The sequence below is a fragment of the Lycorma delicatula genome, chromosome 5, assembly GCF_047948215.1.
Source record: "Lycorma delicatula isolate Av1 chromosome 5, ASM4794821v1, whole genome shotgun sequence".
In the NCBI taxonomy this organism is placed as follows: domain Eukaryota; kingdom Metazoa; phylum Arthropoda; class Insecta; order Hemiptera; family Fulgoridae; genus Lycorma; species Lycorma delicatula.
Genome location: NC_134459.1, coordinates 2642740 through 2663170, shown reverse-complemented (window position 1 = coordinate 2663170; position 20431 = coordinate 2642740). Strand labels below are relative to the sequence as shown.

The 20431-nt window shown below is 28.4% G+C and overlaps 1 protein-coding gene across 4 annotated transcripts in view; it reads right to left on the bottom strand.

The window, feature by feature from the left end:
- Positions 1–10696: 10696 nt before the first annotated feature.
- Positions 10697–20431, bottom strand: part of LOC142324656 (uncharacterized) — a 249782-nt gene continuing 240047 nt past the window's right edge. For all 4 annotated transcript variants that reach the window (XM_075365524.1, XM_075365525.1, XM_075365526.1 and 1 more), the window contains exons 8-9: positions 19133–19199; positions 10697–15729 (exon numbers count right to left, since the gene is read on the bottom strand). In XM_075365524.1, coding sequence (XP_075221639.1) covers positions 15663–15729; positions 19133–19199 — 134 coding nt within the window. In that variant the 3' untranslated portion in view covers positions 10697–15662. The remainder of the gene's footprint in view (positions 15730–19132; positions 19200–20431) is intronic.

Here is a 20431-nt window from a genome sequence, read left to right as displayed (position 1 = left end):
ATACTCCGATCGTCCAAGTTTCACTTTCATATAAAGCGACACTCCAAACGTACACTTTCAAAAATCTTTTCCTGACTTTTAAATTAATTTTTGATGTAAACAAATTATATTTCTTACTGAAGGCTCGTTTAGCTTGTGCTATTCGGCATTTTATATCGCTCCTGCTTCGTCCATCTTTAGTAATTCTACCTCCCAAATAACAAAATTCTTCTACCTCCATAATCTTTTCTCCTCCTATTTTCACATTCAGCGGTCCATCTTTGTTATTTCTACTACATTTCATTACTTTTGTTTTGTTCTTGTTTATTTTCATGCGATAGTTCTTGCGTAGGACTTCATCTATACCGTTCATTGTTTCTTATAAATCCTTTTTACTCTCGGCTAGAATTACTATATCATCGGCAAATCGTAGCATCTTTATCTTTCCACCTTGTACTGTTACTCCGAATCTAAATTGTTCTTTAACATCATTAACTGCTAGTTCCATATAAAGATTAAAAAGTAACAGAGATAGGGAACATCCTTGTCGGACTCCCTTTCTTATGTTCTTCAATTGTTACTGTTGCTGTTTGGTTCCTGTACATGTTAGCATTTGTTCTTCTATCTCTGTATTTGAACCCTAATTTTTTTAAAATGCTGAACATTTTATTCCAGTCTACGTTATAGAATGCCTTTTCTAGGACTATAAACGCCAAGTATGTCGGTTTGTTTTTCTTTAATCTTCCTTCTACTATTAATCTGAGGCCTAAAATTGCTTCCCTTGTCCCTATACTTTTCCTGAAACCAAATCGGTCTTCTCCTAACACTTCCTCCACTCTCCTCTCAATTCTTCTGTATAGAATTCTAGTTAAGAATTTTTATGCGTGACTGGTTAAACTAATTGTTCTGTATTCTTCACATTTATCTGCCCCTGCTTTCTTTGGTATCATTACTATAACACTTTTTTTGAAGTCTGATGGAAATTCCCCTTTTTCATAAATATTACACACCAGTTTGTATAATCGATCAATCGCTTCCTCACCTGTACTGCGCAGTAATTCTACAGGTATTCCGTCTATTCCAGGAGCCTTTCTGCCATTTAAATCTTTTAATGCTCTCTTAAATTCAGATCTCAGTATTGTTTCTCCCATTTCATCCTCCCCAACTTCCTCTTCTTCCTCTATAACACCATTTTCTAATTCATTTCCTCCGTATAACTCTTCAATATATTCCACCCATCTATCGACTTTACCTTTCGTATTATATATTGGTGTACCATCTTTATTTAACACATTATTAGATTTTAATTTATGTACCCCAAAATTTTCCTTAACTTTCCTGTATGCTGCATCTATTTTACCAATGTTCATTTCACTTTCCACTTCTGAACACCTTTCTTTAATCCACTCTTCTTTCTCCAGTTTGCACTTCCTGTTTATAGCATTTCTTAATTGCCGATAGTTCCTTTTACTTTCTTCATCACTAGCATTCTTATATTTTCTACGTTCATCCATCAGCTGCAATATATCGTCTGAAACCCAAGCTTTTCTACCGGTTCTCTTTATTCCGCCTAAGTTTGCTTCTGCTGATTTAAGAATTTCCTTTTTAACATTCTACCATTCTTCTTCTACATTTTCTACCTTATCTTTTTTACTCAGACCTCTTGCGATGTCCTCCTCAAAAATCTTCTTTACCTGCTCTTCCTCAAGCTTCTCTAAATTCCACCGATTCATCTGACACCTTTTCTTCAGGTTTTTAAACCCCAATCTACATTTCATTATCACCTAATTACGGTCGCTATCAATGTCTGCTCCAGGGTAAGTTTTGCAGTCAACGAGTTGATTTCTAAATCTTTGCTTAACCATGATATAATTTATCTGATACCTTGGAGTATCGCCTGGCTGTTTCCAAGTGTATATTCTTCTATTATGATTTTTAATTTGGGTGTTGGCAATTACTAAATTATACTTCGTGCAAAACTCTATAAGTCGGTCCCCTCTTTCATTCCTTTTGCCCAGCCCGTATTCACCCACTATATTTTCTTCCTTGCCTTTTCCAATGCTTGCATTCCAATCTCCAACTATTATTAAATTTTCATCTCCTTTTACGTGTTTAATTGCTTCATCAATCTCTTCGTATACACACTCTACCTCATCATCATCATAGGCGCTTGTAGGCATATAGACGTTAACAATCGTTGTCGGTTTAGGTTTTGATTTTATCCTTATTGTAATAAGGATAAGCTTTCTCATAGGATGTCCAATCGCGCTCTTTCCTGAACTTGATTATTAAAACATTTAAATGAATCGCTTAGGTCGTTGGAAATTATTTCATAACTTCATACAACCTATCTGGAGAAGATGTTCTTAGGACAATTTACATTATTTACAGCGACACAATAAACGGCGTTTTCCATCCCGTAATGTCTATGATGGAGATTTAGTATTAGTTACCGATGAAAATTCTTCACCCCTGCATTGGAAACATGGAATTGTCACCGAGGTTTACTCAGGCTCTGATAACCTAGTAAGGGTTGTCGATTTGTATACGTTTAACGGTCCATTAAGAAAACCTATGCGTAAATTATGCCTATTACTAATCTCAAATGATTAATTAAAATATTTTTTTTTCGATTTAATTATTTTCATACTATCGTTCTTGTAATTTCATTTGATTTATATTCTTATAATGTGACTGTTTACAAACTCATAAATAGTGTATTGATGTTTATAACCTAATTTACATATTTCTATTAATTTAATTACGCTTTCATATATATACTATACATTATATGATTAGGTATTTTTTTATATATTAGATGCAATAAGACACCGTTAATAATTTATAGATCTTGAGAACTAGGGTTCTCTAGATTTATTTATTTAAGATTAATGTGAATGTAATTTCAAACTGTTATAGGTTAAAATAAATATTCAATTTTATTATTTATTTAAGCAATATGCTGATTATTATTATTATTCAAAATACTATTATGAGCTTTTTAATTTATTATACGTTTATATGATTACTATTAATATTATATTACAAATGAATATAAATACCGTTTCAATTAAACATAAATATTAACAATTTAATTATATTATTGTTCATTTATTCGTGACTAAAGTTGTTTGTTATTCTGTTGAAACGCAACATTATGGATTGTATCATGTACGTAGCTTATGTTAATTGCAAATATCATGTTATTGGTTGTTTGTCATAGTTTCATTTACAATGTTAAAACAAAAAAAAACAAACATGATTTTTGGCAGGCAGTTACGTTAAGAATCAGGTTTCATTTCCTCATTTGTTATTTGTAAAAATAAAAATTTTTCTCTTTTTTCCTACTTTTTATAAATTATCACTCTTTCTTTTACTCTTAATAAATTCTCACTTTTTGTTACTCTTATTAAAAGGATATTTCTTATGCTCTATTGTTAGTCAGTCTTGTTCCAATTCTCAAAGACTCAACATGTGTTATTATAAACGTATAATTAATTAATATAATAATGTTATACGTATGAATTACAAGTTCAAAAATTATGATAAAAATAATTTGTATTATAAACGAAATAAAGATCTTTATTTATTTGAATGAACCGGCGAAGCGAATATCAAAATATTTAGAACGATTAAACCTAAGAGAGATATTGAAGCAAGGTGGCATATCATTTGACAGTGGGTATATTTTAAAGGCCTAAAATATATTTTAAATTAGCCGTAAGATAATTTTTTCAACAATTATAATTTCTGTATTCATCTGGTGAATTAACAACTTATTCCGCGGAATTTAAATAGTTTTTTTAGATATTAACAGAAAGTAATTTTACAAATAAAACAAGGTCATAGCATCCCAGGTCTAATATTAAATATTTGAACGATCAATTGAACTTAAAAAAATCAACTTCATTGTTACTATTCTGGTCACCCACAGAATCTAATAATTATAAAACAAAAACATACCCACACATCTGCAGTTATAAATACATTTGTAATTATATATCTTTATACATAATTACAAAAAATGTATATACCAGTATAAATATCAAAAGTAAATTTTTATAACGATACATAAAATTAAAATTTAGAAAAGAAACTTGAGATTCAGAACGGTTTATATGCAGCACATTTCTTTTCCAGAAATGTCTACATTTATATTCAAAATATACTGCTATGAAATCTATAACACGGTCCTTTAATAGATTTAATAGCAACACGTACTTTCGTACTGCAATATTTGTAATTTATTTGCAATTGTATCTGCTATTCAAATAAAGAATAAAAAACAAATTTCCTTATTTCCTTCATAAAACTTAGCCTTTATTTAAAAAATCTGATGTGGACACCTCATGACTTCCTTGTACGCCTATTAAATTACAAATACACATTTTGTTACAATCTGTAATCATTATAAATTTTGACTAAAATAGGCTCATAGGGCTTAATTAGGTCGGTTACTTTATTTGTATCATATACTTTTTATTTTATAAATTTTGTATTACGTCGACGGACGATTTTAAAAGGCGACGTTAAATGGATTTATTCAGAGAACACCGATTGTGGATAATCACGGCATAATTTAATTCTTATCGCACATTCTTGCTAAAAATAAAAATTTATCGTAGTACGGCATCATGCTCGCAACGGGAACAAACTTTTCCCACAGAAAGCGTCGTGTTAGTGTGCGTACACGCACTCACATAGACCGAGTAATTCTCAGGAATGGTGGTGGGGGTTAGACTGCGAGACCATCGAAAGACGCAGTTTGTGTTCGGATTCGTAGGTGTGAGCTGAGTGCAGCGAGTTTGTTCGGAAAGCTGTTCAGGATGTTTGCAATTTATGTTATTAAAGGCCTCTCCGCAAAAATACTTCAACGGAACATTCGACTATTTAATAAAGAATTATTGAAAATGTTAATGTATAATGATAAATTATGTTCAAAATTATAACTAGAATTAATTTCGGATCGGCCAATTCCGTATTAGTATATGAATTAAGATGATTTGTGAAATTTTGATGTAAAAGTTCAAGTAGATAAATAATAAGGGTTCTTTGGTTCGTTTATAATGAGTGTTCTGAGTCAAATATTCACTAAGCAAGTGAGTTTGTTTTATATGTTCTTTTTATCAATTTATAAATAGTTTGTTTCTAATGTATAATTATTCATTGCTGTCAATTATTCACATTTTTTGATGTGTTGAGTTACTGTAACTGGTTTTATGTTATCTTTGGATATAAACTTATCAAGCAGCATAGTCTTAGTACATTGTTTCTCAAATCCCAACATTAGTAAATTCATTTTTTTTTTAACAAATTCTTTAAAAAATTTATATTTGGAGTAGTATAGAAGCTTACAAATCAAGAGGTTAATAGTTGTTAAATCAATATATTTCAATTAAAAAGTTAAAAAAAAAAAATTATTTATAAAAGTTAAAAGAAAAAAGGGAAATGAAGTCGGATTCGAACTGATGTGCCTTCCCTTTGTAAGAACAAATATTTCATAAATTAAAATTTTATTTGGCCATAACTCTGGAACAAATCAAAATAAGTACCGCTTACGATATATAGTTGAAAAGCTCTGGATGAGAACTTATAACTGCGGTTACGAAAAAGTTCAAAATCCAATGTTTTTGGATTTTGGGCTTTTTTGGTTCAGTCGATTGCCATCAAAAGGAGAAGTGCACAACTGGATATTACAACAGTCCTAAATCCAAAATTTCAACATTCTACGGCTAATCGTTTTGAGTTGTGCGAGATACGTACATACGTGCAGACATCGCGCCGAAACTAATCAAAATTGATATTTCCGTTGAAATTTAACAAACCGAAATTTTTTACGATCAAAATAATTCTTTTACTTTATACAAGGAAGCAAAAATTATCAATTAACAAGAAATAATTATTTCTAATTTTTCCTATCAGGGACCCAGACGGGGTTAAATGTTTTCTACGTCAATGAAAAAGCAATCATTTTCGTAACATAGTTCACACGAATAATTTTACATTTTAATAATTATTTACATTTTAAGTTATCAAGATGATTGAATCGTGTTTGTGTTTGAAACACAATGATCTTAATATCCATAGCCTCTACAGTCTTCCGAAGAATCAATATTATTAACATTTTTTTATTTCTCCACGTCTCGGTGGTACAGATGCTAACAAGCTTGCCTGCTAGACTGAAGTTCCTGGATTTGATTCCTGGCTACGATTTATAAAATCTGATGATTCAAATTCAACATAGTTGCTAATGACCTTATTAACCGATACGATTTAAAAGTAATATATATATATATATATATATAGGTAAATTAAAATTATAAACCAAAAATTTATAAACTTTTAAAATTAAAAATTGAAACATTTAAAAAATAAAACTTTTTTTTTTTAATAACTCACTTCCATTTCCTCTTCTGATGATCTTTATATCAGTAGTCGCTTTAGATGATTGGAAGAACTGAAAATGTTTTGAAGTAGTTATTAAAAATGTTTTATTTATAAAATATTTCAATTTATCGTCTCAAAAGTTTTGAGTAATTGAAAATTTCCTCATCGTAAAACATTTACAAACGATTAAGATTTTAGTTTAAAAAAAACTCAAAACTGAACATTTTACATTAAAAAAAAAATCAGTTATGTATCGTAATGGCCCTTACATAAACATGTTTAGTTTAATCGTTGCATGACTATTAACACTTTTTAAATACAACTATATTGTTTTTAAATTTAACAATATAGACCAAACCGATTAAGAAAATTTTCAATATTTATTTCAAAGAAAAACAACATTTATATTTCTTACATCCAACTTCCTTTAAGGTATTAATATTTATTACTTTATTGCTGTAAATAAGATTTAATCATTACAATAGCAAACTGAAAGAATTTCCATACAGTCATTTATTAGAATCTATAATTATATCTACATCGCTGAATAAATATCAGTAATTTAAATTAAAAATTATTACTTTTATTATTTATCACAGATCGGTTATATAAAAAAGATGAAATTTAGATACAGAAGAATATAATATCTTAGAATGAATTAACTAGAAACAAGTAATAATAGTGAAGATTACAAACAACAAATAAATGATGTATTATAACATATATATTATACTATTTCATACGCCTCTAGACATTCTATAAAACATTTTACTTAATTTAAAGAAATTAATAAGAGATTGAAAATTCTACTTCATATAGGTAAACACTACGATGAAAACTTCATACCGGTAAAAGTACAGCGTTTATAACAAACATTTACATTCACTTGTCAACCATTTTGCTTTATCTACCAAAGTAGATAAAAGTTTCCAAGAACGGTTTTGGCGATCGCATTAGGTATTTTTTTGATCTTCGGGACTAGTTAAAAATTATTGACCATCCCAATAGAAAAAAACAATTTCAGGTTTTTTGCAACATCTTTTCTATTGTTCATTTTTGATAAAAACGGTTCGTTATAAATTTAATAAAATTATAAATTTAAATCGTATATAATAAATTAACAGACGGTTTAGAAGTTATATAAGAAAATAAGTTATTAACTCTGCAACTTTTAATATTTCAGAGCGTATATGAAGTTAATGTTAATGAAGTGTTCGTTAACAAATAGAAAATTTACAAATAATATAATTTGTAAAATTAGTCTCATTTCTAAAATGAGACTAAAAAATGTAACAAAAAAGTTATTGCTATACAGAAGAATTTTCAAAAATGTTTTAAAGTAGATAAATAAAAAGCACAGTAACAATTATAATATTACACAGATAAATTGATGATATTCAAACAAATTTTAGAAACAGATTTGTAACGGCAAATATAATGTAATATTTTTTCTTTTGTCTTGCGCTGAGCTTTAATAGGTTATATTATCTATATTACTTCGGGTTCTAAAATATTTATATTAAAACCCTCCATTAAAAAGAAGGAATCGAGCAAGTCAGAAAACTTTATGTTAAAAATCTTACTCAAAAAAGTATTAACATATGAAAAATCTTCACGACTAATTTTTAGATAATATAAAATAAATGTTTAATTATTCTAATAATTACGCTTTGAAGATATAAAACAGTTCAGTCCATTACACTTACTCCACTAAATTTAATAGCGCATACACCATGGAGAAAGTAATGTCCTCAAGCAAATGTCTGATTATAAATGAGTAACAGGAAACGGAAGGATTTGCTAGGAATAAACAGTTTAGATTATTACGTGTAAAAACATGTTTTATAGCTAGTTTCAAAGTTTTAACGGCTAATCCACGTAAACAAATACGGTACTTCACTGGAATAAACAGGATACCGAGTATCCTGTTAAGTGTCATATATACTCTACTTACTATTGGATGTATTAAATTCGGTAAATGAAGCTAGATAAAAATACTAATCTAAAAACGATCGGCCTAAGGATCGCAAAGTTATTACCCGCATCAATTTATGACTGCATTTTTTTACGGTTTACTTTTTTTTTAATTTAGGGACACTACATTTGCTGAACATTATCATCGGTTAGAATATATTTACAAATTTTTTTTCACATAATAATCTGACTAAGAAGTAATAATAACATCCTTATTTTATAAATTTATGAATGTATATGATAATATTTTTCAGGTAGATAACTAATGTTAGAAAAAAAATTATAAATGCTAGGTTAACAGTTCTGTTGTCACAGACCTTATTTTAAGCATTTTTAGCCGCTTTTAATTTCGTAAAATTATTAGTTGCATATTTAAAATCTTTTTAATTTTCTGTTTTATAATTTTTGTAAATTAGGTTAAAAAAAAAGTTAAACATTAAAATTTAATTTATGAAAATAGTCTTTTCCATCAGATTCTGGATTTTGTAACGATAAACGGTTGAAACTTCAACTAAGTTAACAACATGTGTGTAAATAGTACTCGAATCCTTATTTTAATATCTGTAAATGCAAGTTTACCAAAAAGGTAGATAGGGAATGCTTTTGATATCATTTAGCTTATTGGAAATAAGCATATCAATACGTGGAGTGTAACTGCTAATATGTTGAAGTATTACTATTTTATATTTTAGCACTTCAAATGGAAATTTTTTGTTTACATTCTGAACAAAAACTACCGGCAAAACTTTACTGCTGAGAAATGTATACGATTTAGAAATAATTTATGACCGTAATTAAGTTTTTTCTTTCATTTTTATAAATTTTGAAGCGATTGTATCTCAAGTGTAATACTTATTTTAAAGACTTTTCCATCGTCAAGATGTACTTAAACGCGTTAATACTTAATGTAGAATATCCCGCAAAATAATATTTTTTCTTATTTGGAATAGCAAGACAAAAAATAATTACAGTACGCCCCAAAATATACAGTACTGTAGCTGTTATTCTGTATTATTTTTTGTCCAACCTGAATTCAGTACGGAAATCCACCTATGTTTTTAAAGAATCGCCGAAGCGACGTATCGTTGACTTTCATTTTCAAGGACGTTCGTCGAAGAATTCGTTAAGCGACTCCAAAATCCGATCAAGGTCACGTCCGTTATTCTCATTTGCGGCCGGTTACCGAACTTCCCTTCCGTTGACACAATACACAACCGGTAGGTCGAAATTTCGTAACGATAGGCCGCATAACTGTGTCGCTTGGTGCCGCCTTATTAAATTGCTCGCGATATTGTTCCGCCGCTAACTTCAAACCAGTTTTGAACTCCAATCTTAAGCGCAACGTTGTTTGCACTACCAACAACACATAAAGCCGATTAAACAAAACTCCGATGAACGGACATGCGCATGAGAACTGCGCGAAATCCAGTACTGTATATTTTGGCGCTTACCGCATAAAGTTGTATATTCAAATATGAATTTAAGAAAATAACAATTTATTTACTATTTGCCAAGTTAATTAAATCTTACCTATTTATTGGTTTTTTATTCTAAACTAATACTAGAAACTAAAGGAAAGCAATACATTAAAAAACATTAAAAAATTCATTATTTTCTTCAGCCTTAATGAAAAGTTTGATTTCTTGAAAAATATATAGTATAATGTTTCTCTCCTTTATTCAGAGGTAGAAAACACTACGTTCTGTCTCCACACTGCATTCTTGTTTTGTTGAAAGTCTATATCTCTAAGATTAATTGAAAGCAAATAGCAAAATACAAGAATTTCTTCAGAAAAAATGCAACATAGTAATAGGTCTATACACGTTTTTTTTTTCAAAAACAAAATTTTATTTGACACATATGTTTAGCATTTACATATATGTTAAATAGCTAAATTATTATCTTTAAAAAATTCTATTAGTAACTTTGGTTTCCATCATCTATATAAAAATAAATTAATTAGAACAAATTATAAAACCGTACACTTTAGAGCATACAAAAGACACAAATGCACATAAAAACAGTTAAAAAATATAATTTCTCATATTTTAAAAGAATTCCACAAGAATAATAAAAATAAAAAATATTCTGTAATATTTATTCACTGAAACAGCTCTTAGAATGTAACACATTATACATTATGAATTTAATATTTTATATCAATAACATTAAATCAATAAAATTATATCGGTATTAGCTGTTGATTTTATTATATCATTTTTAATATTATACAAAATTAATATCACACTAAAAAAATATAATTCTTTTTAAAAAAAAAGTGATAAATACACATACAAAAATATATTTCAATAATAAGAAGAAATACACAAGCGGTTAATAACAATGAAAAAATAGCTGCTTTTCACATTTTATTCTATTTAATTACATACAGTGCTTCTTAATTGAAGAGGTAACAAACACATCTTTCAAATATCTCCTGTGACAATGTATATAGAAATAATATTTATACACGCTAACAAAAAAATTAAATCTTAAAATATCAAAGGAATGTTATCAAAAACATTTTAAGACGATCAGATATTCACTTGCATGAACATACATATTATACACGCATATCATTTCTATATGCAGCCTATAATTACATTCAAATTATAAACAATTTAATACTTGTACTCGTAAAACCGATAATAACTATTAAAAACTAATAATTATTAACTTCAATTGTCAGACGACATATATTTTTATTTAAAATTATTATTCCATAATGAGAACAAATGTATATGTTAATATATTTGTTAAACAATTTGTCAGAAAAGCTCTTCAAACAATTTTATAATAAATGTACTACTAGTGCTATCAATTAAATACTGGCTGAAGCAGATAGGATTTTTTGGTGCCGAGTTACCCATCGGTCTGTTTAGTATATGTTTCAGTATAAGTATATTTCATGATCTTCCGCTAATTTTTAAACAGGGTTTCAATAATATGTGGATGGTGACAGAAGTTCATTAGATATATAATTTTATGATAAAATGGTTTAAATTAAAATTAATAGCAAAAAGTTAATTAAAACGGTTAATAGCAAACTTACTCTTCCTTACTGAAAAAACTGTTGGATCTGATTTACTTATTGTTATAAATTATTACGCAAATCAATGACGTAAACATCTGTATCTATATAGTTCTTGGGATTCTGCAAGTTCTGCCAGAAACAATATTAACCGATGAGATCATCATGCGAATTACAACGGTAAGTGTTTTGCACTTATGAAGAGATATGAACCTGGATAGCCTTAAAGTAACTAAGAACAGGCATTGCCAAACACACAATTAATAGATATATGTATATATATTGAAGAAACATGAACCGATCTGCGGTTGGATGTGGAAGAAAACATAATTTTATCGACCGATTCGGCAGTCAGAAGTTGCAAAATGTTTCACGAGTCAGATGTGAATGTTGTTTATCTGTAAAGTAAGTATGAACTTTACATATAAAATTCTGAAAAAATACATTGAATTTTCTCCCTGCTTCCTTATAGATGAAGCGGGAACAGTTACAAATGTTTGATGGCCAAAATCACACCTTTCTACAGAGTTTATATTGATTTCTATCGGTAAAAATTAATGAAATGTAAGTATTAAATTTGCACTGAAACCGAGTCGGCAATATTAAGTCCCATAAGTCTACTGATGTCTTCTTCAGGAAAGATATTAGTCGATATAAAACAGTCGATGTACAACTAAAACATACAAAGTTGCTGATTTATTATGAAATTATTATAAATATTTTTAATCTAAAATAATTTTTTTCTTTTTAAATTTTTTAGAACTTTCCTGACGAACTATCTTTATGTCTTTTAATATTTACTGTATATTTTTATCATTACAACTACTCTATTTAAAATTCAAGTAAATAAATAACACGTAAAATTAACACTATATCGCTGCAAAAAATGTTCATGTATTGAAACCACTCTCTTAACTATAACCTATCAACATATTAAAGAATAAATTTACGTTTAAAAAAATAAGTAAACGCTAATCTGCTTTATCGATTATTCTTAAATTAGTATTTTCATGCTCAAGTTAATAAAGTTAAAATAAAAGAATAAAGTTTCTATTAACATTAATTATCTAGTCGTAAAATATGTAATTCTTTGGCACAATGAATGAATATACTTAACTTATTACGACACAATATATATTATATTAAGAATAAATATAAAATAACAAAGATTTCATTAAAATAAAAACATCGGTTTAATTAAATACTGAAAAATTATAAATAATACTTATAATTGTAAGACGAACTACAAAAAAAAAGTGAACTTATTCAGTTTAGATTCATTCTTCAAAAGTTTTATGGCTTCAGAATGAGTTGTGTTGTGAACTAAAATAATAGTAAGGGAAAATATAATCGATCAGTATTAAATTAAAAACATTTTATACAAATTTGTTACATGCGTGTATTACACGAAAATGCCAGAGATATCGACAAATTTCATTTACATCAGGAAAAAACTGTCGTAAATCAATCTCATTTATTTTATGTATACAAATAGTCAATAAATGCATTACTTAAAAGAAAATTTTTAATATACTTTTTTTTTGTGAATTGTAAACTATTTGAAGGAGAATGCATAACCACAAAATAACTATGAATTTGAAGGTAACTATAAAATTGAAGATGGAATGATAATTTATAAAGTAAAAATGAAATTAAAAATTTTATTTAAAAGTCATTGTTAAGAATGAAGAATTTTTTATTTAAAAAAGATTTATATTGTGCAATCACATGATTGATAAAAACAGTTTTATTTATATGATGAGTTGATTTTTTCTGAATGAGAAATGCTTCTTTAATGATAGGAAGAGTTATTAAATGAAATTGTTTTTTTTTATGAAACTGGTTATTTGCTAATTCTAACTTTGAATTACAATCGGTACAATTATTCTCCTGTTTTTCATTGTTTCTGTTTAATATATTTCCTCAAAACTATGAGTAAACTCGTTGCTAAAAGTTACAAAATTATTTGATTCCATTAAATAGGTTTACTCCCACCCACAACTAATTACAAGTAAACCGTAACTTTTAAGTTTTATACTAATCACATCACTTAAGTATGAGAAAATAAATAGCGATAACATTAATTGAGAAATCATAAAAGTATTATATTTAATATCTTTGTATATAAAGATATAAATTAATACTTATTAAAATCATAAAAGTATGGTTTCTTTACCATTTCCCCAAAGCTGAACAGAGGAATTTTGTAAAAAACATCTTTAAGAGTACAAACTTTCTTAAACTCCTCGACTGTGACAAGATCTTAATTGATGGTTTATGCGCTTAAACATTTTATAAACCAACAAACAAATAATGAATATTTTATAAATCAAACTATATTTATTTAATACAATATTAATAAAAAATCTTATAGGTAATGTGAAGGTACCCAAGGTTAAGAAAGAAAATTTAGCCTATATTTACATCAAAATATTATATCTGATTAATATAAAAATATTTATTTACCTATTTTTCCCATTATGTCTAGTTCTTCACCTTTTATTTATTTACAAAATAAATGTACAAAAGGTGAAGAGAAAAGTTTTGTTTACTTAGATAAAATTTATTCATTCGGTCATGAAATTACAAAATAATCATGAAAGATAATTCTTTCATAAAAGCAACACATCATATTTATTTCATTTTTATTACAGGCCTATTCTTGTTCAAAATTTTAATTTAGTCCAACAACTTATAATACTACAGCTGTTTTTAATGCTGTGAGAAGAATGACTTTGCAAGTTTTACAGAAATCTTTTATAATGAGTTACAGATGGAATAAAAAAGATTTTTTATTATTAAATGTCTGATGAAATTTAAATTGAAGCGTATTTATTTAGCAGAAAATATAACTTCACATTTCTAAAAATAATCATTAAAAATCTTTTATAGTAACTAAAACATTTTAAATGATTATGTACCCTGAAATATCAGCACACTGTGTATTTCCTGGTGCAAGAGCATTTAAAAGATTAATCCCCAAAAAATTATAACTAAAACTGGAAGTAATCGATTTGAATATACATAAAAAAATTATAACATCAGATTCAAAATAAGATTTACTAAAATTAATTAGCGCTTATTTATTACATTACTGAATAATATTCAGAACAAATATCTGGTATTGTCATGAAAAAATGAATCAACATGGAAAGGAACATTTAATATTTAAAATAATAGACATTAAAGCTTACGTTATTTAGAAGTGATAAAATTAAAAATTTTAAAAATCCACAAAGCCGATTTGAAGAATAACACTGCATCACCCCCTGGTGGCCTGTGGCCTGTGGCCTGTAACCATGAAACTAATCTAAGAACCTGCTCTGAGGTGATACCTATGTAATGCAAAAACCATATTAAAATCGGCCCAGCCATTTTAGAGAGACATCTACTGCTGGTAGTCTATAACCGTAAAACATGAATAAGAATCTGCTCTGAACTGATACCTATGTTAGGTAATGCAAAAAACCTCATCAAAATCGGCCCAGCCATTTTAGAGAAACATCTACTGCAACACCCCCTGGTGGCCTACAATCGTAAAACACATCTAAGACCTTGCTCTGAAGTGATACCTAAGTAATAAAAAAACCGTATCGAAATGGGTCCAGTAGTTTTTGAGGAAAATGGTAACACATACACCAACCTCTTACCCCAAACACATATACCATCTCCGTTCCATCACGGGTAAAAATAAATCTTTAAGAAAAGTCATAACAAAAAAAATAATTATTTCTGTAATTAATTCATTACTTGTGTAACAATAATGAAAAAAAAATTATTTTATTTAAATACCTATCATGAAAATGTAGCAAAGTGATATACTATTTAATAATTTAAAAACTAATTCCTTGACTTACTGTTGACAAATGGTTTTTAAAAATATTTACTTTACAATTTTAAAAACATAATTAATTACAAATATATATTTGAACAAATATTAGAAAAAATATACATTAATAAAAAAATAGTTTTTATTTCTTGAATAAAAATTCATTAAAACTATTCACATCACTTACACAACATAAAAAATAACATTATAAAGTTAGTATTAAAAAGAAGAACGTATATTTAAAGTGAAGGAGCATTTGCTATGGTACTGCAAGTTTTTCAACAGCCAGCGGTCATTAATTACATTAAATGTCTTTGTTGCAAATAATAAATTCTCAAGCAAAGTGTGATCAGTCAATACAATTATTAACAATGATGACTTGAGAGAAAGAAAAGAGAAATGAAATGTTGATATTTACTTTAATAATGGACACATGAGTTAATGTCTTAAAACTGACCGACGTCACGTTTTTGTTTTTTCACAAACTGATTTTATAAGATCTACTAATTCCTGATAAAGGAAGCAATCTCTGAAACAAAAACATTAAATGACTATCAGTAATATAATAACAAATTCTTACCATAGATAACATAGTAAATGAAAAATTTAAATAAAATTTTCTTAAAATTATTTTTATTCTTACTATTTTAAATTCTTAAAATTCTCACTCGTACTAAATTAGTAATTGAATAGATGAAATGTAGCAACATCTATTCAAATAATTTAATACATCAAAGTTGATTTTTCTTCTATTAACAGGTTTTCAGTTAAGTTCACAGTGGTAAAATTAATTTGGTGCTGGCAGAAGCACTGATTCTGGTGAAGGAGGAGAAAATTTTGAATAGAAATTTTATTATGGAATCAAAAAAAGGATATTTTATTTTGATTGGAACAAAATAATCATAAATTACTACATTATAGATCATGTAAGGAATAAGTAGGTGTGTTATTTCACTGAATATGAGTAACCAATCCAGCATTTGGCTGGATGGATCAAGGAGAAACCGTAGTAAAATTTTGATCAGAATAGCAGTGAGAATATACAATTATTATAAAATGAGAAAGTAACTCAACTTTACTTTTTAATCTAAATGTAATACTAAATATATTTATATATATATATATATATACCGACAACGATTGTTAACGTCTCATATGCCTACAAGCGCCCATGATGATGATGAGGTAGAGTGTGTATACGAAGAGATTGATGAAGCAATTAAAAACATAAAAGGAGATGAAAATTCAATAATAGTTGGAGATTGGAATGCAAGCATTGGAAAAGGCAAGGAAGGAAATATAGTGGGTGAATACGGGCTGGGCAAAAGGAATGAAAGAGGGGACCGACTTATAGAGTTTTGCACGAAGTATAATTTAGTAATTGCCAACGCCCAATTTAAAAATCATAATAGAAGAATATACACTTGGAAAAAGCCAGGCGATACTGCAAGGTATCAGATAGATTATATCATAGTTAAGCAAAGATTTAGAAATCAACTCGTTGACTGCAAAACTTACCCTGGAGCAGACATTGATAGCGACCATAATTTGGTGATAATGAAATGTAGATTGGGGTTTAAAACCTGAAGAAAAGGTGTCAGATGAATCGGTGGAATTTAGAGAAGCTTGAGGAAGAGCAGGTAAAGAAGATTTTTGAGGAGGACATCGCAAGAGGTCTGAGTAAAAAAGATAAGGTAGAAAATGTAGAAGAAGAATGGGAGAATGTTAAAAAGGAAATTCTTAAATCAGCAGAAGCAAACTTAGGTGGAATAAAGAGAACCGGTAGAAAAGCTTGGGTTTCAGACGATATATTACAGCTGATGGATGAACGTAGAAAATATAAGAATGCTAGTGATGAAGAAAGTAAAAGGAACTATCGGCAATTAAGAAATGCTATAAACAGGAAGTGCAAACTGGCGAAAGAAGAGTGGATTAAAGAAAAGTGTTCAGAAGTGGAAAGAGAAATGAAGATTGGTAAAATAGATGGAGCATACAGGAAAGTTAAGGAAAATTTTGGGGTACATAAATTAAAATCTAATAATGTGTTAAACAAAGATGGTACCAATGTACCATCTTTGGTACTAATATATAATACGAAAGGTAAAGACGATAGATGGGTGGAATATATTGAAGAGTTATACGGAGGAAATGAATTAGAAAATGGTGTTATAGAGGAAGAAGAGGAAGTTGAGGAAGATGAAATAGGAGAAACAATACTGAGATCTGAATTTAAGAGAGCATTAAAAGATTTGAATGGCAGAAAGGCTCCAGGAATAGACGGAATACCTGTAGAATTACTGTGCAGTGCAGGTGAGGAAGCAATTGATAGATTATACAAACTGGTGTGTAATATTTATGAAAAAGGGGAATTTCCATCAGACTTCAAAAAAAGTGTTATAGTCATGATACCAAAGAAAGTATGGGTAGATGAATGTGAAGAATACAGAACAATTAGTTTAACTAGTCATGCATCAAAAATCTTAACTAGAATTCTATACAGAAGAATTGAGAGGAGAGTGGAAGAAGTGTTAGGAGAAGACCAATTTGGTTTCAGGAAAAGTATAGGGATAAGGGAAGCAATTATAGGCCTCAGATTAATAGTAGAAGGAAGATTAAAGAAAAACAAACCAACATACTTGGCGTTTATAGTAAAAATGCTGACGTGGATACCACATGACTTCCTTACATATACACCTATTAAATTACATATATAAGAATGAAGCCGTAATAAGAAAGGGAGTCCGACAAGGATGTTCCCTATCTCCGTTACTTTTTAATCTTTACATGGATCTAGCAGTTAATGATGTTAAAGAACAATTTAGATTCGGAGGTGAAAAGATAAAGATGCTATGATTTGCTGATGATATAGTAATTCTAGGCAAGAGTAAAAAGGATTTAGAAAAAACAATGAATGGCATAGATGAAGTCCCTACGCAAGAACTATCGCATGAAAATATACAAAAACAAAACAAAAGTAATGAAATGTAGTAAAAATAACAAAGATGGAGCACTGAATGTGAAAATAGGAGGAGAAAAGATTACGGAGGTAGAAGAATTTTGTTATTTGGGAAGTAGAATTACTAAAGATGGACGAAGCAGGAGCAATATAAAATGCTGAATAGCACAAGCGAAACGAGCCTTCAGTAAGAAATATAATTTGTTTACATCAAAAATTAATTTAAATGGCAGGAAAAGATTTTTGAAAGTATATGTTTGGAGTGTCGCTTTATATGGAAATGAAACTTGGACAATCGGAGTATCTGAGAATTAAAGATTAGAAGCTTTTGAAATGTGTGCTATAGGAGAATGTTAAAAATCAGATGGGTGGATAAAGTGACAAATGAAGAGGTATTGCGGCAAATAGATGAAGAAAGAAGCGTTTGGAAAAATATAGTTAAAAGAAGAGACAGACTTATAGGCCGCATACTAAGGCATCCTGGAATAGTCGCTTTAATATTGGAAGGACAGGTAGACGGAAAAAAATGTGTAGGCAGGCCACGTTTGGAATATGTAAAACAAATTGTTAGGGATGTATACTGAAATGAAACGACTACCAGTCAAATGACTGAAGACAAAAAAAAAATATATATATATATATTTTTTTTGAACTGATAAATCATTAATTTTTCAAATTTAATCACTATTCGATATTATTTTTTAACTAATTCTGTTACATAATTAATCATCAAGTAAGCTCACAGTCTAGGTAATGTGACATTAATATTTCTAACAAGAATTTGAATGCAAAAAGTTTTGAATGAAACTTGATGTTGCTCTCCCATGGAATCAGTGCAAAAATTATTATTTCAGATAATATCTGGAATTACTTTGGATTGTTCAATAATCATTTAGCACTTAATTTACAGCAAATAAACAGAAAATGAATATCCCAAAATCATACAATACTCAGAAAACTTAATAAATTTACTGACCTACTTCTAGGTTTACATATATTTCTATGATCTGTTGGTACACCATAAAAATCACCTATTTCTGCATCTGTAAATAAACATGAAACAATGTTAGTATAAGAATTAAGTCTTAATAAAAATTAAGTTATGTAAAAGAAAATTTGAATATAAAAATTATCTTATTACTGAAAGTCAAACATTTCATAAAGTATACATAGAATTCAGCCTGTTAAATTTTTAACCCTGAAATGAACTGGACTTGAAAAGGACACAAGTGTCCCAAATACAAAAGTCAACAAGTAAGAATAGTATATTTCCTTTTAAATTTGTTTTTTTTTAGATTTAAATCATTTAAAGAAAGATAAAAAATTACATTAAAGATAATTAATCATGAACATAGTTAAAATTTTATTTTTATAAATAGTTACAAGACCTTTATATCGTAGTTATCCAGAAGTAACTTCTGTATAACGTGTAAAATAATTGTATAGTTTTTAGACAATTGTAATTTTGAAACAAAGTATGACTGGCATGAAGTGTATGTCAAATTAAAGAGAAACTCTCCAAGAGACTTACCACCTATTCATTCGATTTAATATGGTTGTTTTTTTTTAGTTGTCCTCCAGACATCAAGACAATATTCAACTTCTTACCATTCATGACAGAGACTATCCGTTGTGGGTATTTCAGCTTCAGCTGATTCATTCTTTTAAATGTTTAAATTTATTTTTTGAGCACAGAACATTTGGCTCTTTACTTAACCCAATAAATAAAAATCCATAGATTTAGAATGCAATTCTTCAGTATCTGTGGCACTACATACACTCATATTCAGGAAGTTTCCCATTAAAACGTTTTCAGCAAAATAAGCAATCAATAACTCTGTCTTATCCAATTGTACACCACATATTTACTTTTAAAGCTGTCATATTCATCCTTAATGATGTTGTAGAGGTCAGTATTTCCAACATTATGCTCCTATCAGAAAACATTATGCCCCAGTATGATACTAGATCTGACTTACGTTATCAAAAACTTGAACAGCAGTTTCTCTTCATTTTTGCAGATACTTCATGCTGTGTTCCAAAAATATAATCTTTAAAATTACACCACCATTTTTAATGGACACACTGTATTTATGCTTTGTTAACTGTTTGAAACCCTACCATTATCTTATGAACACACTATATTTTAAAAAAAAACAACCTCTGTACAGTTACGATATCTTGTATATAAACAACTTAAATTCATTATAACAATTAAAACTTTTCCTACTTTTCAACAAAGTCCCCACCCAAATTATCATATTTTTCAGAATGT